The 25,298-nt window shown below is 42.8% G+C and overlaps 1 protein-coding gene across 1 annotated transcript in view; it reads left to right on the plus strand.

The window, feature by feature from the left end:
- The first annotated feature begins 2,958 nt into the window (after positions 1-2,958).
- LOC124606477 (corticotropin-releasing factor receptor 1-like) overlaps positions 2,959-25,298 on the plus strand; it is a 253,548-nt gene continuing 231,208 nt past the window's right edge. Inside the window, exon 1 of the mRNA XM_047138459.1 lies at positions 2,959-3,129. Within this exon, the coding sequence (XP_046994415.1) occupies positions 2,959-3,129 (171 nt within the window). The remainder of the gene's footprint in view (positions 3,130-25,298) is intronic.

Here is a 25,298-nt window from a genome sequence, read left to right on the forward strand (position 1 = left end):
GTTTTGCTCCAAACGTACATTCGCAGAAATTTCTTCCTCAAATTAAGCTTCTCTCGGCCAGGAATGCCCTTTTTGCCGTTCATACTCTGCTTTTTATATCTTCTTTGTTTTCCCGTCACTGGTAATTTTACTTCCAAGATAGTAGAATTCCTTAACTTCGTCTACTCCTTGATCACCAATTTTAATGTTAAGTTTCTCTCTTCTATCATTCCTGCTACATCTCATTACCTTTTTCTCTTTACATTTACTCTCAGTCCATGTTCTACACTCATTAGACTGTTCATTTCATTCAACAGATCCTGTAGTTCTTCTTCACTTTCATTGAGGATAGAATGTCATCAGCGAGTCTTATCATTTCTATTCTCTCGCCCTGTACCTTTCTTTTGTTTCCGTCATTCCTTCTTTAATTTATAGATTGAACGGTAATGGTGCAAAACTGCATCCTTGTCTTACACCACTTTTAATCCGAGCACTTCGTTCCTGATCTACTGCTCTTATTATTCCCTCTTGGCTCTTGTACAAACTGTGTATTACCCGTCTCTCCCTACAGCTTATCACTATTTTTCTCAGGATTTCGAACATCTTCCACCATTCTACGATGTCTATCGCTTTTTGTAGGTCGACGAATCCTGTTCTCTAGCCTTACTTCCATTATAAAGTGCAACTTTAGAACTGCCTGTCTGAAGCCTCTACCTTTCCTAAAGCCAAACTGATCGTCATCTAACAGATTATCAGTTTCATTTTGCAATGTTCTGTGTATTATTCTTGTTAGCAGTTTGGATGCATGAGCTATTAAGCTGGTTATGGATAGTTTTCACATTATCTACCCTCTCTATCTTCAGAATTACATGATATTTTTCCGAAAGTGTGATGGTATGTTGATAGTTTCATAGATTCTGAACACCAATTTGAATAATAGTTTCGTTGCCATTTACGCCAATGACTTTAAAAATTCCGATGGAGTGTTATCTACCCTTTCTGCTTTATTTGATCTCAGATCTTCCAGAGCTCTTTTAAATTTTGGGTCTAATACTGGATCCCCTGTATCCCCATATCGACTCTAATTTCTTCTTCTGTCACGTCATCCGACAATTCCTCCACTTCATAGAGTCCCAAAATGTACTCTTTCCACCTATCCTCCCTCTTTTCTGCGTTTACGATTCCCCATTACATTCTTAACGTTAGAACTCTTGCTTTTAATTCATATTGCTGTATTACTTTCATTTCCTGGTGATATTTGTATTAGATTCTTTCGTCGATCAATGGAAGAGTTTCACCTTTTACCCAACGTTTCTCCGCAGCTAACGTCCTTGTACCAATCTTAATACGACACAGTATTCACTTCGGTGGAGAGAGGAGGATTTAACGGGACATGCTCCTGTAGCATTGCTTTTCCTCAACAGTAGTTGCCGACACCAGTATTATTTTTCGAATTCTGGATGGGCCAATATTATCTCATTTGCTTTTCTGAAAACTACCATGTAATTTTATACACAGCATGTTATATTTAAAGCTAAAGTGTATGAAAAGGATTTAATTTATAAAATATTTCAGTTTCGATATTATAATCGATAAGAACTATTTCTAAATGTACAGCTAAAATTACTTTTTTAGAAACATTTGAAATTACGAAATATTTACAAACTTAAAATTTCTATTATTAATTACGCTATCCTGCAATGTTAACTGTGTTTATTTCTGGATTTATTTATGACATAATAATAGAAATTAATAGCTCAACAAAATCCAGAAGGAATTCATTTGCTAAGAAAAATTGTAAATCTTCTGGAATATTGTTATTTCCCCAGATTGGGAGAGTCGTAAGTATGCCTCTAATGTGATCGGACGTACTTTTGTATTTTTGTGCGAACAATGTAATTTCGGCTTTATTTAGTTGAATCCAACCGCGAGGATCTAAAATGCGTGATTTTCAGCTTCAAGTACCACATTCATAAACAAGAAGAACTGGAGCCAACTCATCATGACCAGCTAAGTTGAAACGTCCCCTTAGAAAAATTATAAATATCTTTGCTGGTAAACCTCTTATTTGATTTGATTTTCAAACAGCTGAGCAAAACTGAACGTACTCAGACAGTTCTCTCTTTACTTATTCCGATCATCACTAAACTGACACACAATATTTTTAACGCAACGCAATCTGACTTTCAACAATCCCTACAAAAAGAATGGCCCTCACTAATAATAACCTATATCTTTCATGAATCACTTACCTCACAAAAATCTTCGTTACTCGAAGTACAGCAATACAGCGAGCGCCAATACTGCCAGCTAAAGGAAGGATTCTAACTACTGAAAGCACCAACTACTGATAGGCGTAGTTAGCAAATGAAAGATTTTGATAGAGAACAAACAATGTATTTACCTTAATAGCGTTCAAAAGTCATAACAATTATATAATTTTGTGTCATGCAATTAAACAAATTTTCTTTTTCTGGCGGACACACGTCCAGATCGTCCGCTCAGAAATCTGGCATCTCTCTCGCCATATCCACCACTGCTGGCGGCTCACCTCCAACTGCACAACGCTACGGTCTGTCGACATCCAACTGCCCAACACTAAAATAGCAGATATTCCAACAACGCCAATCAGCCACAGACTGCACACAGCACAGTCAGTGATTTTCATACAGAGTGCTACGTGGCGTTACCAACATAAAAACCTAAACAGAATACTTACAAAGCAAACAAGAAAATTTATCGTAATCTTCGCTCCTCTGAAATATTCATAAAAGACTTAGTTTACAACAGCTGCAAAAAAGGAAGGAGGGGGGAGGTTATAGAGAGATGCGTGGAAGAGACAGGTAGAGAGACGAGGAGCAGTCGCTGCGGTACGGCGTGCAGTGAATCAGAATGGGGTGACGACCTGCCCATCTGAGGGGGGAGCTACTGTATAATGAGAGGCAGGGCAGGCACATAAAGGCAGGCCTGCTTCAGGCCATGCGGAAGCGGCGCCGCGGCTCGGGTTCCGGACCCGTCGTCGGGGTGAGCGACCCGCTGACGTCACGAGCGCTGTTAAGCTTTACTGCGCTGGCGACGAGGCGGCCAACGAGCCTCTTCCGCGAGAAGGCCGTCCGTCTAAGGTGCCGGGGAGTGGGGCACAGGGAAGAGGTACGTCCTCTGGTGTGTGTACTTGAGGCGCAGGCGGTTATCTCGTTTTGCGTGACCACGCCGACTGCGGTCCAGCCAGTTCCAGCGTCGCATAACGAGATGGGTACACAAGGAGCGGCAGCTAGGACACACGAGGGAGAATCGGAAACAAACGCACAAGAATTTTTTCCCTGTGTTTGCGGCTGGAATGTTCAAATTTCACTTTGGTATTCGAGGTGAACATTAATAAAACTGACAAAGTGGAGGGGCGGTTTCCTAACTGGAAATGGAGGAAAAATGTCCTATGAACAAGTGTCGGGAAATACATCGTTGACGAATGGCAGAACCTCTGGCCACATGCCGTGTTTTACTTTTGTGTTGCATACTGGGTATGTACTGTACAAAAACGAGACAGCAGTTATCCGTGGACGGACAAAACAAGAGGAGGTGCAGATACGGAAAGGTGTCCGGCAAGGTTGCACATTAACCTACACATTGAAGAGGCGCTGAAAAAAGTAAGGGAAAATTCACAGACGGGGGTAGTAATTCATGGCCAACGAATAGATATGATAAGATATGCCGATGATATAGCTGTCCTAACTGAAAGTGAAGAAAATCTTGTAGTCCTAGTGAATAGAATGGATAAAGTTGTGGGGAAAGAATATAATATGAGAATTAATATAGCAAAAACAAAAGTAATGGCATGCGACAAAAAAGATCAGGTGAAAGTCCAAGTTCATGTAGTCAATGAACTGTTTGAACAAGTTGATAAATTTACTTATCTGGGCAGTAATATTAACAGGGATCGAAGGAGGAAGGCAGAAATGAGAAGTAGAATTGCTCAAGCAAAGGTTGCTTTTAACAAGAAGAAAAACATCTTAACATCTAAGTACATCAGCCTTGAAATCAGGAAAATATTTTTGAAATCATGTGTGTGGAGTGTGGCATGCAATGGGTGTGAAGCTGGCCGGTGTGGTCGAGCGGTTCTAGGCGCTTCAGTCCGGAACCGCGCTACTGCTACGATCGAAGGTTCGAATCCTGCCTCGAGCATGGATGTGTGTGATGTCCTTAGGTTAGTTAGGTTTAATTAGTTCTAAGTCTAGGGGACTGATGACTTCAGATGTTAAGTCCCATAGTGCTTAGAGCCATTTTATGGGTGTGAAACATGGACTCTCGGGACACAGGAAGACCAGAAGCTAAATTCTTTTGAAATGTGGTGCTATAGACGCATGCTCAAAATAAAATGTATCGACAAGGTCACAAACGAAGTGGTTCTGGAAAGAGCAGATGAGAAGAGAAGCTTCTGGAGTTTCATTGTTAAAAGAAGAGTGCAATTTACAGGCCATCTATTAAGACATAAATGACTCCTAAACACAATCGTAGAGCTATATGTAAGGGAAAAAGACCAAGAGGAAGACCACGGCTGAGGTACATGGATCAAATCGTGAAAGATGTGGGATGCAACACCTATAAAGAAATGAAGAGAAAAGCTGAAAGACGCACAGAACGGTGACAAGCTGCCATTGTAACTGATGCAAACCAATCCTTGGATTGACCACTACAGAAGAAGACTGGGTGATTGACGCAGCGTGCTGTAAGCAGCAGAATGGTCCGTTATTCATGTCGGGAACAAGCCGAGATAGCGTTTGTGTACGGCCAGGCAAACGGAAACGGTCGTCACGCACCAAAGCTATACCAAAACAAGTACCCTCACAGGCACCAACAACATCACACAACACTTCAAGCCCCTTTTCGACGATTCAGACGCACGAATGTACAGCGACGCAATGGACTGTGCGTACACCAGATTTGGAGGACCGGATTCTACTGGATACTGAGACGAACCTTTGTACAGGCACCAGGCAAGTGGCGCGCCAACATGGTGTAACCAAAATCTGATTATGTGTATCCTACACGACAACCGCTATCATCCGTATCACCTCCAACGAGTGCAAGAACTATCAGCCGGGGATTTCCCTCTACAGGAAGGATTTCGTCGATGGTTTTCGCACTAGACCATCACAGTAATGGGATTTCTGTCATCAGTCCTCTTTACCGACCAACAGTTCTGCTGCTTGCAGTTATGCTGCGTCAGTCTCACAGCCTGAAACACACAAGGAACACACGGCACGTGGTCAGAGGAACGTTCATTCGCACAGCACAGTCTACCGTGGCAACGATGCATTTCCGGAGACATGTTCGTAGGACCTTCTTTCCCCCATTTCCAGTCAGGAATCCGTCTCTGCAGTTTGTTGGTTTTATAAATGTTCACCCTGTAGTTTGAATTTTGCGCTACGGAGGGTATTTCCTTTTCATGTGCATCTCCAGCGAGATAATCCTAAACTACAAAATAAACATGACGCCCATATTACTGTCGTCAACGTGCGAAGAGCGACGAAGTGTAGGCAGATATTTGTGGGCCAGAGGACATAAACCCCCGGAGTCATTTTGCATTCCCCTCCTCTGCCTTTCCCCACTCACGTCTACACAGCCCCCCCCCCCCTTCCTCTTATGATTCCTCGTCCTCCGTCGGCTCCTTCCCCCCCTCACCCGTCACTTCGTTTTTCCTCTCCTTACCCCTTTTCTTTCCCATCATCTGTCCACGTTTCCCCCATCTGGCCTCGGCTGTGATGTGTCATATTTGTGCCAACTCTTTCGTGCAGTGATCAGTGATGTGCGTCTTTGCAAAGTGTTGCCAACAGAAATCATGCTGTCGCTGGGTGTAATTTTTATACCTCTTGCTAACAGAAACCAGACTGTGGCATTGTTTTTTAATTGTCTGTCTATTATTTTACCTGTCTGCATCCTATGTATTTTATTAGCATCGCCAACCCTTTCTTTATGTTTTAAGTTCCACAATTTTCCTCCATTTTACCATTTAAGTCACCGATTTTATCGCCTTGTTTTATTATTTATTTTCTTCATTTTTTAAAACAAAATTCTGTAGGCTGAAGAGCGGCATACTAAGCTGCTGCCTGCCCGACCCCTTTGGGTGGAATCGAAACTCAATAAAGGAAAAAAAATAAATAAAAATAAAATGAAATAAACCGAGTGAAATTATGAGTGACATGCAGGCCTCTATGCAGACGACTTCACGAACTAGGGCCATTGAAGTAATATCGATATATCGATACATCCCATAGAAAATATCTACATAGGCTATATTTTCCTCTTGATATATCGATATATCGAAGTCAAAATGACACTATCGAGTGCCAATACTTTTGTTTTACATTGTATTTTTCGCAATTTTCGGTATGCATATTTGAAACTCTTTTTTTAAATTATAATAGCACGTAATTTTACTTTCATTGCTTGAAGGCGAATCTAGGAGCATTTACCACGTTTAAACATTAGGAGATACGAGGAGCATTCAGCAAGCAATGCAACATTTTTTTCTCTGCCAGTTTAGGTTAAGAAAAATTAGGACTATGTTGTAGGGCGTCGCGGACTATTCCCACTTCACCCGCTATAGTTTCATGAAGTTTCCACGACTGGCGGCGCTATAACATTGTCTTCAAATTGCCGTCTGTAGCGGAGGCGCGTTTGAAGCAGATAGCTCTCATTCAGTTTCTTTTGGCGGAAAACCAGAGCATCGCAGATATTCACAGGTGCTTCGTGATTGTCTACGGAGACATGGCAGTGAACAAAAGCACGATGAGTCGTTGCGTCTGTCGTCATCGTAACAAGGTCGCGCAAACCTGCCCGAGCTTCTGCGTGCCGGTCAGCTGCTCACATTTGTGACTCCTACAATGTTGGAACGTGCGGATACTATCATTCGAGGTGATCGACTGATCGCAGTCAAAACAATCCATGACAGCGCAACGCCTCAGAGAAGTCTGCACACCCGAGAGAATCTCACAAGACTAAGATGGCGTGTTCTTCCTCATCCGCTCCTACAGCCCCGAATCTTGTACCTTCCGACTTCATTCTATTTGGCCCAGTGAAGGATGTTCTCCGCAGGAATCAGTACGTGAATAATGGGGTGGTTACTGAATCAGCAGACGATGGCTCCGGCGACGACCAGTGGAGTAATACCATGAGGGCATCAGACTCTCCAAGCGATGGGGACCATGTTGCAAAATAGAGTTTTGTAGCCAAATAGTGGGCAGTAATGTGGTGTATTGGAATCCTGAAAAAAAAAACCAACCTGCTTTAAGAAAGAAATGTGTTGCATTACTTATTGAATGCCCCTAGTGTTTTTGCACCCCTTCATTACAAGTTATTTTGCCACTCAAGTGTAAAGCTTTATTGCAAGCGTGCTGATTCAGCCACTGCAGTAAATTATTCAGTTTAGTATCTGCACTGTTTTATTTTCTTTCTCTATTGTTATTTCACTCCCCAAAAAGGAGCGGTCTGGCAGTGGCACAATACACCACTCTTCAACCAAGAGAGTTACAGAGAGAGGATAGGCAAATGAGAAAATAACACATAACATAATTCCAATCCCAAAGAAAGCAGTTGTTGACAGATGTGAAAATTACCGAACAATCAGTTTAATAAGCCACAGCTGCAAAATACTAACACGAATTCTTTACAGACGAATGGAAAAACTAGTAGAAGCCGACCTCGGGGAAGATCAGTTTGGATTCCGAAGAAATACTGGAACACGTGAGGCAATACTGATCTTACGACTTATCTTAGAAGAAAGATTAAGGAAATGCAAACCTACGTTTCTAGCATATGTAGACTTAGAGAAAGCTTTTGACAATGTTGACTGGAATACTCTCTTTCAAATTCTAAAGGTGGCAGGGGTAAAATACAGGGAGCGAAAGGCTATTTACAATTTGTACAGAAACCAGATGGCAGTTATAAGAGTCGAGGGACATGCGAGGGAAGCAGTGGTTGGGAAGGGAGTAAGACAGGGTTGTAGCCTCTCCCCGATGTTATTCAATCTGTATATTGAGCAAGCAGTAAAGGAAACAAAAGAAAAATTCGGAGTAGGTATTAAGAGAAGAGAAGTTTGTGACACAACTTGACCAGAAGAAGGGATTGGTTGGTAGGACATGTTCTGAGGCATCAAGGGATCATCAATTTAGTATTGGAGGGCAGTGTGGAGGGTAAAAATCGTAGAGGGAGACCAAGAGATGAATACACTAAGCAGATTCAGAAGGATGTAGGTTGCAGTAGGTACTGGGAGATGAAGAAGCTTGCACAGGATAGAGTAGCATGGAGAGCTGCATCAAACCAGTCTCAGGACTGAAGACCACAACAACAACAGAATGGTATAAAATGATGAATTAACAAGAACAAAAATAGATGAGTAGAAACGGTAGATTTAAAAACAACATAGATGAGAGCCATACACACATGCGGAGAATGAACACTGTGAGTCGACACAAAAACAAAGAAACACCACAATGGGAACACAAATGAATGACACTGGGGACACTGCTGGTGCTAGTGGAACATAGCACTGCACACGACACTGGAGTAACACTTACTCCACAATGAAACCATTAAAATCACTGCACCGAAGGGAACCTACCACTGGGTGATGGGAGGAGGGGGGGGGGGGGGGAAGAAAAGGGTGGAGAGACGGTAGGGGGGAACCAGGAGGGGGGTAGGAGGGGGCAGTGGAGGGGAGAAGGAAAGGAGCTTGAAGCCCGGGGAGGGGCGGATGAAAAGGGAAAAGAAGGTGTTTGGCAGGAGAAAAGGAGGAAGAAGGGAAGGGAGAGAGGGAGGGAGAGAGAGAGCCCTGTGCAGGGAGGGGAAGAAGGAGGGATTAGATATGGTAGGAGGGGTAGATGGAAGGTACAAAGACATCATCCGGGAGGGAGAGTTGGCAGAAACCACGTTGGGTGAGGGTATGTAGCGTGTGGAGATGGAGACCAGGTGGGACACTGTGGTACAGGCGCGGCAGTGGGCTAGGGTGGGAGAGGATGGGGGAAACCAACGGATGGGGAGGGGTCCAGTTTGCGGGAGACATATAGGATTTGTTTTTGTTCCAGGAACAGGAGGAGATGGGGGAAGGGAATCAGATCATAAAGGATCCATGTGGGGGATGGGAGACAGATGCGATAAACGAGGCAGAGTGCATGGCACCTGCACTATTTTACCTGTGTAGGTAGTTATATTGCTTACTCCATGAAGAATATTTTAATGTGAGTGTTGATATTGTGAATGGTTACTTTAGTTGTTATGTTAATAGATTATTACATGATTTAGTGACATACTGTAACGTGTCGTTAGCTAATCCATGTCAAGCTTCGATTTGTCACAGCAGTTTTGCTTCCTCCTAATTACTACATTGGTGTTCAAAATTAAACAACGAACTGCTACTTCCCTGTCCTGTGTCTAATTCACGGTATAATCACAGAAACTGTCAACAGATGTTATTGCGATCGTGTTCTGCACGGAAGATGGCGTTACAATCAAAGGACAACCACTCCAGCAATGACGTCAGGGCACCTATCCAGCGGGGTAGTGTTTTCAGGGTAGTCTCACATCCACAGTCGCTGTGTACACAGTCACAGACAGTGCAGTATGGCACAGAGAAGACGCCTACCAGACTCTCTGCTGTGGAGGGCCATAGGAAGAACGGAAGCACGAGTCGCAAGCTGATGGGGCCCCGTGGCTTAATATGTGAATCGTTCTGTTGTTTCTCAGATGTGGCGACAGTTTATAGAGGCCGCAACTGCATCCCAGGGAGCATGACATCAGACAGAGTCGACCTTTATTTGGCTGTAAGGGTACGATGGTATCGCCTTAGTACTGCACGGCAACTGGCATCTCACCTCGCAGCATTCCTGGGACGTGTTATATCGAGGCAAACGGTGTACAGAAGGCTTCAGCAGAATGGCCATTATTGTTGGAGAAATGTTGTCTATTTACCTCGGGCGTGTCTTCACAGAAGGGAACGTCTAGAGTGGAGCCGTCAACATGCCACCTGGACGGTAGAACAATGAGCAAATTTTCTTCCCACAGTTGAGTACCAATTTGGTCTGGAGAATGATTCTCGACGGATTCGCATCTGGAGGGCACCCAAACACTGTGGAAAAATACCCATTTAGAAGGGGATCCTTAATGGTGTGGGTAGGGATTATGTTGACCACTCGAACACATGTTCACGGAATTGTACCGGTAAATCGGCAAGTTTAACTACCCCCTACTCTCAGGTACCGTGAGGAGATCCTGGGGGTCTCATGCGTGGTTGTTGCGAGACTCTGTGGGCCCAGATGTCGACTGATGGACGGTAATTATCAACCTCTTAGACCACAGATTGTAGATTTTTTTTTTGAAACGGAAGATCTTGCACGCATCGCGTAACCTACTCGATCTCCCGATTTAAATCCCATGGAGCACGTCTGGGATGTATTAGGGAGACAGGTTGCATCACGTCAGCATTCATCAAACACTCTCCAAGGGTTGCGAGCAGCTCTGCAGGAAGAACGTGAGTAATTGCCTCAACATGAGGTTAATAACATCATTTACAGCATGTTCCGTATTGGTGCCAGAGGTGATCACACTATGTACTGAACACATTAACCGGTTGTCACAATGTGTGTGCAAATCTATTAAGTTGGAAAAAAACGAAGAACATTTTTGTCTTCCGTTATGCATGTAGCAGTTGATTACGTTCTGCACTCTTTACATTGTTTCTACTTTACAGTCATCTTTTTACGCTGTTTTGTGGCAAAATAAATGCAACCTTGCAAAATTTCCGTTTTTTGTTTAATTTTGGAGACCAATGTACTTGTCAATACGTGTGCATAAAAATAGGAAAATTTTATCGCGCATACTGAAATTTAGTTGTAGCTCGTCGTCGGGTAGTCCGATGTCTTCATGGTCACATTTTCGATGAATTGACGTCTTTTTGTAGTAAAACCGCGACGGCCACTTTGCATTGTGCACGTACCATTCGTGTACTAACTATTCTGACTCCCATATCCAGTACTCAAAGTTTGATTGATTACGTAGAGATAATACTGCGAAATGAATTTCATGCAGACTTACGACAGTGGTTTTTTTTAAAAGGCATTATCTGTCTTAAAGAGTCGCCACTGTTCTCTTGTAGACCTCTATTTTGTGTTTTTATCTGTCGAGAAAATTAAAAGGTATTATCTCTGATGAACATCCAGTTTATTTATTTATGCAGGGATTTTTGACTGCCAGCACTTACAACAGGCGTCAATTCCGTGCTGATCTTCCTGTATGTCGCCAGTTTTCTGGCGTTAGGACTTCTACTATACCCATCATGCTCTAGCACCCTCAGGGAGCTTCCGACTGCATCCTGTAGATAATTTATGTACATCGTGAACAGTGTCAGTTCTATAACAGTAGTACTAACTAAATTACTTTTCGTCGTTTTGGTGTCTCTGGGACTTCAGCAACTCAGGACCACCTAAAACGACTATGGCACGAATTGGAGTATCGGTTTGATTCAGTCAAGTCACAGTGGCGTTAATATTCGGAACACTGTGAGATTTTTACTTTGCAGCATCATGACTTTATTCTTAACAAAACAAGCAAAAAATATAACCAAGTGTTATTTTGTCAAAAACTGACATATTGAGCCCGTGGCTGTGTACAAAATATAGGTTCACTCTTACACAGAAGATTACAGCAACCAGGCACTTTTTACAATGATATTTATTTATTTAAACAGCGCCGTTACCGGTTTCGAACTGATAGGTTCATCTTCATACGGCTAGTGTACATTTTACATTTCGTGTTATGGTTTCCCACCTGACGAAACTTCCTTGGGGTGGTGATGCATTTGAAGAATCCGTGCCATTGCATTTCACTTATCATCTTGCAACATCCAAAACTGTATAATGCACCTTTATGTGTATATATATGCACTTAATGTAACGCACCATTCATACACTTAAGCTTACGACTGGTGCGTTACATTATATATATATATATATATATATATATATATATATATATATATATATATATGTACTTTTTTGTATATATATATATATATATACAAAAAAGTGCATTATTCAGTTTTGGATGTGACAAATACATACGCCAAGTGTATGAGTGGTGCGTTACATTACGTGCATTATATATACAAAAAGTTGATTTATACAGTTTTGGATGTTGCAAGATGATAAGCAACCTGCACTGGAACGTAATGACGCGGATTCTTCATTGGCATCACCACTCCAAGAAAGTTTCGTCAGGTGAGGAAACCAACCACGAAATGTAATGTAAAACGTAAACTAGCCGTCTGAAGATGAACCTATCGGTTCGAAACCGGTAACGGCGCTATTTAAATAAATAAATAGCATTTTAAGAAGTGGCTGGTTTCTGTAATCTTCTGTGTAAGAGTGAACATATATAACCAAGTATTGCATTAAGTTATATGTCTTGCACGTAACAACATACACTTTATTAACGTAAGTTCCAAAATTTCTTTAATAATACGATTTGAATAAAATTCTGTCTTATTTTCACGTTACTTTAGCATTCTGTCACTTTTCATAAAAAATTATTTCAAGATTAATTTTTGTGAAAAATAAGTGTTTCAATATCTTGTTGGCTAGCCATTCTGTTGTAGCACTTCCTTCAAACACTACGGCATATTGGTAACAGTCAGTACATAGACCGTCCCATTCTTCTTTCAGCCGACGCTTCATAGGTGCTTTGGAAGATAATGGTGTTTTTTTTAATACGTCGCTCTAGTTCTTCCCACACACTCTCAGTAGGTCTGACGTTTGGAGATTGATGTGTTGGTCGTAAGAATATGGTGCAACTGTACAACAAACATTCCAGCATTATGCGAGCATTATGTTTCGGGTGATTGTCATGGTAAAACTGGAACGTGTTTTGATATCTCCATTTTTCAGCACTTTTGTGTAAACTGTTTTTCAAAGTGTATTTTCTATAACACTGTCGATGAACAAATGTGGACGTACAGACCCAAATAAGATCACTGCGACCTCCATGGATTACAGGCGGCTTGACATTTGATACTAAATTATTCTGTCACACCATTCTTCGTCCATCCAAAACAAAAACGTTAAATTAACCTTCGTTGATAAAAACGACGTCGTTCCACAATGTTCCTTCCTCCGTAATAAGCTCTTTAGCAAAGTTCTACCTCTTCTTTCAGTTCTATTCATCCACATGCTGTTTCTTCCTAACCACACCTCCATTGCAGCCACTATCGTTCAATGCTTTGCGAATTTTTTCAGGATGCCCCTTCTTTCTTCTCTCGTTCAGAAGTTCACTTGATAACCTGGGTGAACTAACTGTAAGATCCTTCTTTATTTTTCGTATTGGATTCCTCTTGTCAGTTCCATGCAATTTCTTTGGTTGGCCCTTCCGAGTGTAGAGTCTATACAGTCCTCGTTTTTGATTCGTCTGACGATATCTGCCACAGTACTCTTACTCATGATGAGGACGGCAGCCGCAGTTTGCCTACATGATTTACATTTCGCGTCACGAAAAATCAATCACAAGCAGTAGTTTATCCAAACTGGTTTTAGTTTTGCAAGGCACTGGGGTGGGTTGGGTTGTTTGGGGGAAGATACCAAACAGTGAGGTCATCGGTCTCATCCGATTATGGAAGGATGGGGAAGGAAGTCGGCCGTGCCCTTTCAAAGGAACCATCCCGGCATTTGCCTGGAACGATTTAGGGAAATCACGGAAAACCTAAATCAGGATGGCCGGACGCGGGATTGAACCATCGTCCTCCCAATTGCGGGTCCAGTGTGCTAACCACTGCGCCACCTTGCTCGGTGCAAGGCACTGTATCGTCTGGATAGTCGACTGCGCTTGTAAACTAACACTGCCTTCTAACTCTGAGTATATAACTTGGCGTGAATGATCAAAACAAGCACTACATTGCAACTTTCTGAATGTTAAAGTAACATGAACGTCGAACATTTATTTAAATCCTATTATTTAATAACTGTTATAAATTGTATAAAAAAGTTCATTCTATAATTTACTGGACATCTACATTAATATGCCAACAGCCTTGCCACAGTGGTAACACCGATTCACGTCAGATTACCGCAGTTAGGCGCTGTCAGGCTTGGCTAGCACTTGGATGGGTTGCCGAGTGCTGTTGCAAGTGGGCTGCACTCAGCCCTTGTGAGGCCAATTGAGGAGCTACTTGACCGGGAACTAACGGCTCCGGTCACGAAAACTGTCAATGGCCGGAAGAGCGGTGTCGTGACCACGTGTCCCTCCATATCCACATCCAGTGACGTCATTGTTGAGGATGACACGGCAGTCGGTCGGTACCGTTGGCCCTTCCGAGGCCAGTTCTGAAGGAACTACCTTAATATAACACTTTATATATTATTTTTGTTTTGTTAAGAATAAAGTTATGATGCTACCTAGAAAACATCATAGTCTCCAAATATTAACACTATTCGCTGCTCACATGGCTCTCGTAAACAATCTATAGATTCACAATACTTCCAAAACCGCATGTCTGTTCCTGTGAATGTATGCGGAACTTACCACATAATCGTGTATACTGCGTTCAGAGTAAAATTTTAAAATCTGGCCTTTGCTTCTGATCTTCTGCTAGCGGGTAATGAATGTGTTCTGAGAAAGCAGCGGGCGGGTTTGTAGCAGAGTAGAGGCCACAATAGCAGAGGCCCTCCCCTCTCTTCCCCAGCTCCCTCCCGCGGCGATGAGCCTTGTTTGCCGCGGCTGTATTTCACAGCTCGTGTAAACTGTTTACGCGCGCCTTCTTTGAGTAAGCCCCGGGCGCTGCACTCGCGACGGCAGATTCTGTCTAACGTAAGACTAAGTGGTCCCACGGCTGCTGCGTATTTCGTTCTGCGTCTGAATAAGTGTGATTCACCGCCACTTGTTGACATCCGGCCAATGATTCCACTGCAACGAAAAACTTTATAACTTAATCCGTTTTGCTGTGTTCGCAAATGTGACGAATGAGGGTGCAGTACACACCCGAAAAAAAAAAAAATCGAACTGGCTGTAATTTTCCTCCTTGAGGCGTCTGCGATTTTCAGCACTCGTCTTAAGTTATATTTGTATTGAGAATCCACACGGCTGTATTGTCCATAAAAAGGAGAAACGACAGAACAGAGTCCTTCTGAGAGCAAAATAGGAACAAAATTTCTTTATTGAACCTGTCAGTTCAGCCGGCCGCGGATGCCGAGCGGATCTAGGCGCTTCAGTCCGGAACCGCGCGACTGCTACGGTCGCAGGTTCGAATCCTGCCTCGGGCCTGAATGAGTGGGATGTCCTTCGGTTAGTTAGGTTTAAGTAGTTCTAAGTTCTAGGGGACTGATGACCTCAGATGTTAAGTCCCATGGTATGATCAGTAGTTGCGTAGAACATATATGCACATACTTTTGGTTTACATAGTGCGGCAAGGTAAGTATATTTAGCAATGTATAACCCTTTTCAGCTTCATGCAGTAATATTAACTTGCTTTATTTTAAGTACCTGCTTCAGAAACGTTCAATCGATTTAAATAAGAGCTTCGCAACGAAGCTGAATTGAATGTAGTGCTCTTTTTAGCATTCCATCTGTATAAGTAATGTGTGAACTAACACAAACGTTATATATATATATATATATAGTGTTAGTTCACACATTATATATATATATACCAAAATTACTAATGTTGTGCAGCTCGACAACTCATAATTTTTAAACTACGGAAATGCGCTCCGATTGGCCGCGGGATTGCCGTTGCCGGATGCTCTGGACAACACATGACGGTGAATGCTTAAACTACCGGAGATCGCGATGCATCCAAGGCGGCGAGGCGCGCACACTCGGTGGTAGCACGCCAGCCTTCCAATCAGATGGTAACCCACAGCGCCTGCCCAAATGTTGAGCGAAAATCTTTCCTGTGTCCGTGGACGTACGTGACGTGAGGATTTCCCCTTGCCCAGTAATGAACGTTTCGAATTGTAAAGGCCATCCCGATGGAAGGTGCACTCGTCGGTAAACAACACAATGGCGGGAAGTCGGAATCTCGTGCAACGCGTCGCAGAAACCACCATCAAAACCCTAGCCTTTGTTCATAGTCCGCCACAGGATTTAGGTCTTGGACGGGGTGGAAACAAAATAGATGCTGGCTATCATCCGTCAAAACCTCTCAGACTAACCGATGAGTGACCCCCATGTCGTATCCAACCGCTCGAGTACTTGTCGTAGGTGCTTCCTAGAAGCGCTCGAGAACAGTCTCTTCAAATGCAGCATCCCGTCGTGTTTGAGGTCTTCCAGCATCACCATGATACCCCGTTAATGAGCCTGTTTCGCCATTTGCGGGTTTGGGTGGCGTTTTGCTGGGTACCGTTCCTCATACAACCGTCGAGCTTCATGCGCATTACCGTCAGCTACTTCATAAACAACAAACATATCTCGTTGTTCTTCAAACGAATACTGTTCCGACATGCTGACTAAATCGCAGGTGAAGTGTGTGTACTCCGAAGCGAAGCTTAGGTGTGAATGCCTCTGACGTGAGGTGGAGACAAACAGCAAGGCCTATTCGACACGTGTGTGTATCACGCTGGGGCAGTGATGGGACGACGGACGTTTGTATGAGTGAACCGACAACCATAGCACTGCCCATCAACCGACGAATGGCAACAGGGCAATCCCACGGCCAAACGGAGCGCGTGCCGCCAAGTTTCCGTAGTTTAAAAATGGTGTGTTGTCGACCTACACAACATCAATAATTTTGGTTCCTACTGGCATCAGCTACCTAGTGTTAAAATTTCGTGACACAATTTTTTCCCCATCCTGTATATATACACAGGCGCGCACACAGACACACACACATACATACACACACACACACACACACACACTACACACACACACACACAGACGTACGCATACGCGCACGCACGCGCACGAGCGCACACACAGACGCACGTACGCAGTTATTTCTGCTGGTGAGTGACAACAAGGTACTGAACGACATTACATCAGTATTTACGTCATTTGGAGACTAATATCAATACAAGTCGTATGTTTTTAGGTTGGTTAGTGCCTCAAAATACATGTAGCTTGAGTAAGTCATTAACACGTATTTTCCCTTGGGCAGAAGATTAGGTATTGAAGTGTGGACACTTGGAAGCAAAACAGCTGTACGGACAGGCATATTCCACTTAGTGGTGCAGTTACGACCATGCAGGAGACATTAGGCCGTGAAGTTTTTAACGTGTTTATGGGCAGACTGTTCGACGTAGAGAGGAAACAAACAGTACACTGATGTGTGTTCGTATTAAGGTAGCACACATAATTTTATCTCCACTTACAACTGTTTCACGACATATACAGGGTGAGTCACCTAACATTACCGCTGGATATATTTCGTAACCCACATCAAATACTGACGAATCGATTCCACAGACCGAACGTGAGGAGAGGGGCTAGTGTAATTGGTTAATACAAACCATAAAAAAATGCACGGAAGTATGTTTTTTAACACAAACCTACGTTGTTTTAAATGGAACCCCGTTAATTTTGTTAGCACATCTGAACATATAAACAAATACGTAATCAGTGCCTTTTGTTGCATTGTAAAATGTTAATTACATCCGGAGTTATTGTAACCTAAAGTTGACGCTTTAGTACCACTCCTCCGCTGTTCGATCGTGTGTATCGGAGAGCACCGAATTACGTAGGGATCCAAAGGGAACGGTGATGGACCTTAGGTACAGAAGAGACTGGAACAGCACATTACGTCCACATGCTAACACCTTTTTATTGGTCTTTTTCACTGACGCACATGTACATTACCATGAGGGGTGAGGTACACGTACACATGTGGTTTCCGTTTTCAATTACAGAGTGGAATAGAGTGTGTCCCGACATGTCAGGCCAATAGATGTTCAATGTGGTGGCCATCATTTGCTGCACACAATTGCAATCTCTGGCGTAATGAATGTCGTACACGCCACAGTACATCTGGCGTAATGTCGCCGCAGGCTGCCACAATACGTTGTTTCATATCCTCTGGGGTTGTAGGCACATCACGGTACACATTCTCCTTTAACGTACCCCACAGAAATCAGTCCAGAGGTGTAAGATCAGGAGAGCGGGCTGGCCAATTTATGCGTCCTCCACGTCCTATGAAACGCCGTCGAACATCCTGTCAAGGGTCAGCCTAGTGTTAATTGCTGAACGTGCAGGTGCACCATCATGCTGATACCACATACGTCTACGCGTTTCCAGTGGGACATTTTCGAGCAACGTTGGCAGATCATTCTGTAGAAACGCGATGTATGTTGCAGCTGTTTGGGCCCCTGCAATGAAGTGAGGACCAATGAGGTGGTCGCCAATGATTCCGCACCATACATTTACAGTCCATGGGCGCTGTCGCTCTACCTGTCTGAGCCAGCGAGGATTGTCCACGGACCGGTAATGCATGTTCCGTAGATTCATTGCCCCGTGGTTTGTGAAACCCGCTTCATTGGTAAACAGGTAGAACTGCAACGCATTCTCTATTAATGCCCATTGACAGAATTGCACTCGATGATTAAAGTCATCACCATGTAATTGCTGATGTAGTGACACATGAAACGGGTGAAAGCGGTGACGATGCAGTATGCGCATGACACTACTTTGACTCAGTCCACCAGCTCTCGCAATGTCCCGTGTACTTATGTGTGGGTTCATGGCAACAGCAGCTAACACACCAACTGCACCCGCTTCTCCTGTGACGGGCCTGTTACGGACCCGTTTGCGTGCTACGACCATACCTGTTGCATACAGTTGGCGGTAGATGTTTTGCAATGTGCGGCACGTTGGATGCTCTCTGTCCGGGTATCGTTCTGCTTACACCCTGCAGGCTTCAGCTGCATTTCGTCGACACTCGCCATAGATGAGTATCATCTCCGCCTTTTCAGAGTTCGAATACATCATGGTCACAGTTCCTACAACACTACACTATCACAGACGTCTGGTAACACGGTGTACTGCAGTTGGTCTGCGTGCGGAGACGAATGCAGAATAACAAAGAAGCAAGCGCTACATGCGGACACTGCGACAGCTAGACCAAACCACAAAAGTGCACTACAGCCACGCTCGTAAACACGGTCGTCATCGTAAACATGTCCCTGCAGATGCTGCTCGCCGACCGTGGCCCGTGTTTGTTACAACACGCAACTGAACGTCGGAGGTTTCAAGCGTCAACTTTAGGTTACAATATCTCCGGATGTAATTAACATTTTACAATGCAACAAACAGCACTGATTACGTATTTGTTTATATGTTCAGATGTGCTAACAAAACTAACGTGGTTCCATTTAAAAAACGTAGGTTTGTGTTAAAAAACATACTTCCGGGCATTTTTGTATGGTTTGTATTAAACATTTACACTAACCCCTCTCCTCACATTCGGTCTGTGGAATCGGTTCGTCAGTATTTGATGTGGTTTACGAAATACATCCAGCGGTAACATTAGGTGACTCACCCTGTATATGTCAATCATCGCTACACCTGGGGAGAACTGTCAGTGGATGAAGAGAAACACCGGCATTCAGGCAAAGAATCACTAGAGAAACCACACACGAGCAATGAGCGACATTTAACAGGTCACGAGCTTCACCTTTTTTCCTGTGTGTGCAGCATCTTTGAGTTCTTCAGTCACCGCCTCCCCCTTATCACCCCCCCCCCCCCCTTTCTGTACCTTCTGGGGCAACATCAGATTTTGTGCCACTGGTTACGAGTAATACGTTATTCCGTCGGCGTTGGAAGCTGTTGCTGTTGACTGAAGTTCGCACTTTACCCCACTTAGCTATTGGTTCAAAATGGCTCTGAGCCCTATGGGACTTAACTTCTGAGGTCCTCAGTCCCCTAGACCTTAGAACTACTTAAACCTAACTAACCTAAGGACATCACACACATCCACGCCTGGGGCAGGATTCGAAACTGCGACCGTAGCGGTCACGCGGTTCCAGACTGTAGCGCCTAGAACCGCTCGGCCACTCCGGCCGGCAATCAGCTATTCTCTTCTTCTCACAGAAGTTTATTAGATTTCATCTTTCTCTCTAAAATAACATTCTATGTTATTTTTATGGGTTACCAGGCATTGTACACCTTCTCCTGCAGCAAGCATACTTTGCGTCCAGAGACAGGCTTTAATTCCGTTCCTCAGTGTCTGTTGTGCTCAGATCCTTTTTCACTGGAGAGAACTGACAAGGAATGAAAAATGCGGCATACTGCCCTTGCCTCCATAAGTCTTAGGAATAGGCTGATATCGAGGAAGAACCGTTAGTAGATAATGATTTCATGGCTGCCTTGTCGAAGGTAAGTGTGTTGATTTACAGGGCGTTTCAGGAGGAATAAAAATATTTAAGGTTGCTTAGTTAGTTAGTTTGATGTTCCATGGAGCATTTGCATTATAAATCGTACTGATGTGGAACACATCATTTTACATTCATACCACAAATTTGGTTGCATGCTGAACTTTTAGAAGCTTCATTTGTTTGTTTATGTCGCCATCTTTGGCAGCAGCTGCTACAATCACATATTAGTGATTCTCCATTTTAAGTTTGTGGTAATTAAAGAGAATTTTACACTGAAGCATTTAGCTTTTATTTGTAAGGCATTTGGTCATTGCTGTTTTGCCTCAAGTTCACATACATTCTATACCATCTCTACACATGAAGTTGATCTAATGAAACAGTTTATGGCAGCGAGACTCGAAGAAGGAGGATGTTTCAAGCATGTCTGTGAAATTTTTTCTCACCTGTCGGAAGCAATACTGAAAACAAGGCGTGTTTGCTGGATCTGACATTTGGAAAAAGATGTTTAATTCCAACTCCGAATAAGTTTGACTGTCAGTGAGAAGCAGAAATCGGTATCGTTTAAGGAGGTATCACTAAGTTCTTAGGCAACAAATTATATTTCTGTTGTTGTCCGTTGATTGAAGAATTAAAGAAAGTGGGGTGGATCAGCACGTAACTCATTTTCTGAACAGTCTTCCTGGAAATGCGGGCGACACCAGTGAACCGAATGTAAGCACTTCCATCGCTGCATCAAAGTGTTGGGAAGATAGTACTACAGCCGCCGGAAAAGCAACGTGGTTGATCACTTTACCAAGACATAAAACAGCCAATTCATGCTACGTACTGTGTTATATTAGACCCTTTTGTGGGACAAGAAATAGAAATCAATTGTCCATTAATTCTTGTCTAATACAGGCCGACTTCAATGAAACCTTTCCCATATTGATAAATTAATTTACTTTTCATTATAGTTACATGTGTTTCGCTAATTTTTTAGTTTATGACGAAGTGAAATTGGGACAAAACTGTACGTGATAAAATACACTACGACCAGATATGGGTTTACGGCACCAAAAAACTGTAGGTTTAAGCTGTTTCCTAACTAAAAGCAACAACAAAAAAATACACTGCTTTGTTCGCCAGCGCAATTTTGTTATTACGAGTGTCTTACTGCTTTAGTGCTTTAGTCTCGCATTTCTCAAATGGTTCAAATGGCTCTGAGCACTATGGGACTTAACATCTGAGGTCATCAGTCCCCTAGAACTACTTAAACCTAACTAACCTAAGGACATCACACACATCCATGCCCGAGACAGGATTCGAGCCTGCGACCGTAGCGGTCTCGCGGTTCCAGACTGAAGCGCCTAGAACCGCTCGGCCACAGCGGCCGGCTAGAATTTCTCACTGTAATGATAAAAAATAATTGAAGCTGTAGCATTAGTTTATATAATGGTTAGTTTAAGTCAGGTTATATCAATAACATGTTCCTCAACAGTACTTTTAGTACTGCCTGCACGTATAATAACAAATTTTCAGATACAAACAGCAGTACATCTCGTTGTGTTACACTGGAACGTTCAACTTCATGTACGTTTTCTGTGAAGCTATCGGTAAAGACTTTGTTTACCATTTCACTCTCACTCAGTTCCATTATTGGACTCGAACGGCTCATCTGAACATTCACTAGAGATATGAATGATGTCTGGAAGTATAACAATGCCATCAGAAAGTCTCAAGCATCATTTTTAACTTGGTAACATTAATGTCATATTTTTCGTAACAGTGAATGCCTTGTAACCTGTTTTCTGTCGGAGAGATAAAAAGCTAAGGACAAACAGAATCATCATGGCAGATTCCTCTTTCAGTTTTGGAAAGCATCGGAAATGACTCAAGTTTGATACTTTTGCTGTTGTGCTGAAAAATTCGAATAAAGTACTCCCTATTTCGTCGTAGTGTTCAGCATAGGCAAATGGCCTGGTTTGAAAGACGCAGCTCGCATAAAACTGCTTAGTGTACTCACTGTGAGTCAAAATATCTCTGTTTATGAATTTATGTGAACTTGATACTGGTCCTTTGTGTAATAAGGTCCTTGCCCATGGAAAAGCAACTGTTGTAAAAGTTAAAATTTATCTAAAAACGTATCCAACTTCTTACATAGTGTAGATGAGTAACACATGTGTGTCGTTCAGCAGAGAATTTTACACATATTTCGTGTTTCACGTATGAGTTTTGATATTGATCACTGGATTTGTTTGGAATACTACGGCAATGCCTCAAGCTTGTGGCCACGTGTAGGGTTCTCTAACACGAGCGCGCTTTTTGAGCCTTTGACCTTCGTTACCAAACCATAAACACGGCGGCATCGCTTCCGCCGCGCAAAAGCTCCTGTAAATATTTCCGCCTGTCGCGGTGATTTAGCTGTATGTGGGAGCTAGCTAGCTGCTACGACAAGCGTGTGAGTCAGCGCTGTTACTTATCCACGAATTTTGTCTTGCTCGTGTGGTTTCTGAGGTAGCTGGGCGGTCGAGACACTGGACTTTTACATCTACATCTACATGTATACTCTGTAAATCACATTTAAGTGCCTGACAGAAGGTTCATCGAACCACCTTCACAATTCTCTAATATTCCAATCTCGTACAGCGCGCGGAAAGAACGAACACGTATATCTTTCCGTACGATCTCTGATTTCACTTATTTTATCATGGTGATCGTTTCTCCCTATGTAGATCGGCATCAACAAAATATTTTTGTATTCTGAGGAGAACGTTGGTGATTGTCGAAATTCCAGAAGATTCCTCCGCAACGAAAAATGCTTTTGTTTTAATGATGTCCATCCCTAATCCTGTATCATTTCAGTGACAGTCTCTCCCTTGATTCGCGATAGTACAAAACGTGCTGCCTTTCTTCGGACTTTTTCGATGTACTTCGTCATCCCTATCTGGTAAGGATCCCACACCGCGCAACAGTATTCTAAAAGAGGACGAACTAGAGTAGTGTAGGCAGTCTCTTTAGTAGGTCTGTTATATTCCCTAAGTTTCCTGCCAATGAAACGCAGTCTTTGGCTAGCCTTCCCCATAACATTTTCTATGTGTTCCTACCAATTGAAGTTGTTCATAATTGTCATTCATAGGTATTTAGTTCAATTTACGGCTCTTAGATTTGAATGATTTATCGTGTAACCGACGTTTAACGGATTTCTTTTAGCACTCATGTGCATGACCTCACACTTTTCTTTATTTATGGTCAATTGCCAATTTACGTTCCATACAGATATCTTTTCTAAATCGCTTTGCAATTTGTTTTGATCTTCTGATGATTTTGCTAGTCGATAAACGACAGCGTCATCTGCAAACAACCGAAGACGGCTGCTCAGATTGTCTCCAAAATCGTTTATATACGTAAGGAACAGCAAAGGGCCTATAACACTACCTTGGGGAACCCCAGAAATCACTTCTGTTGTACTCGATGACTTTCCGTCAATTACTACGAACTGTGACCCCTCTGACAGGAAATCACGAATCCAGTCACATATTCCACAAGCACGTTATTTCACTACAAGCTGCTTGTGTGGTAGTGTCAAAAGCCTCCCGGAAATCAGGAAATGCGGAGTCAATTTGAGATCTCTTGTCGATAGCACTCAACACTTCATGCGTGTAAAGAGCGAGTTGTGTTTCCAGGAACGATGTTTTCTAAATCCGTTTGACTGTGCGTCAATAGACAGTTTCCTTCGACATAATTCATCATGTTTGAACACAATATATTTTCAAAAATCCTAGTGCATATCGACGTTAGTGATATGGGCCTGTAATTTAGTGGGTTACTCCTACTACCTTTCTTCGATATTGGTGTGACCTGTGCAACTTTCCAGTCTTTGGGTACGGATCTTTCGTCGGGCGCACGGTTGTATATGATTCTTAAGTATGGAGCTATTGCATCAGCATACTGTGAAAGGAACCTAATTGGTATACAGTCTGAACCAGAAGACTGGCTTTTATTAAGTGATTTAAGTCGCTTCACTACTCCGAGGATATCTACTCCTACGTTACTCATGCTGGCAGCTGTTCTTGATTCGAATTCTGGAATACTTACTTTTCCTTCTTTTGTGAAGGCATTTCGGAAGGCTGTGTTTAGTAACTCTCCCCTTTAGCAGCACTGTCTTCGATAGTATCTCCATAGCTACCGCGCAGAGAAGGCTTTGATTGTGTCTTGCCGCTAACATACTTCACATACGACCAGAATCTGTTTGGATTTTCTGCCAGGTTTCGAAACAAAGTTTCATTGTGGAAACTATTATAAACATCTCGCATTGAAGTGAGCGCTAAATTTCGAGTTTCTGTAAAAGATCGCCAATCTTGAAGATTATGCGTCTGTTTAAATTTGGCATTTTTTTCGTTGTTTCTGCAACAGTGTTCCGTCCCGTTTTGTGTACCAATGAGGATCAGCTCCGTCGTTTGTTAATTTATTTGGCATAAATCTCTCAATTGCTGCCGATACTATTTCTTTGAATTCAAGCCACATCTGATCTACACGTATATTGTTAATTTGGAAGGAGTGGGGATTGTCTCTCAGGAAGGCGTCAAGTGGACTTTATCTACTTTTTGAATACGTATATTATTCGTTTATTTTTGATAGATTTTAGCGTTACGATATTTAGTCTCGCTACGACAAACCTGTGTTCTCTAAGACCTCTTTCCCTTTTGATGCTCGTTATTAACTCAGGATTATTTGTTGCTCAGAGGTCAAATGTGTTTTCACAACCGTTTACTATTCGTGTGGGCTCATGAACTAACTGCTCGAAATAATTTTGAGTGAATGCCTTAAGAACAATTTCGGATAATCTTTTTTGCATACCTCGGGAATTAAACATGTATTTTCGAAAACATATCGAGGGTAAATTAAAGTTTAATTATATGTGTCGGGCACATGTTTGAAATCAAACTCACGTTTTCTTTGAACCTTTCAGCAATTGCATCGTCTGAACTGGGAGGCCGGTAA

This window comes from Schistocerca americana, chromosome 3 (genome assembly GCF_021461395.2).
Source record: "Schistocerca americana isolate TAMUIC-IGC-003095 chromosome 3, iqSchAmer2.1, whole genome shotgun sequence".
Classification (NCBI taxonomy): domain Eukaryota; kingdom Metazoa; phylum Arthropoda; class Insecta; order Orthoptera; family Acrididae; genus Schistocerca; species Schistocerca americana.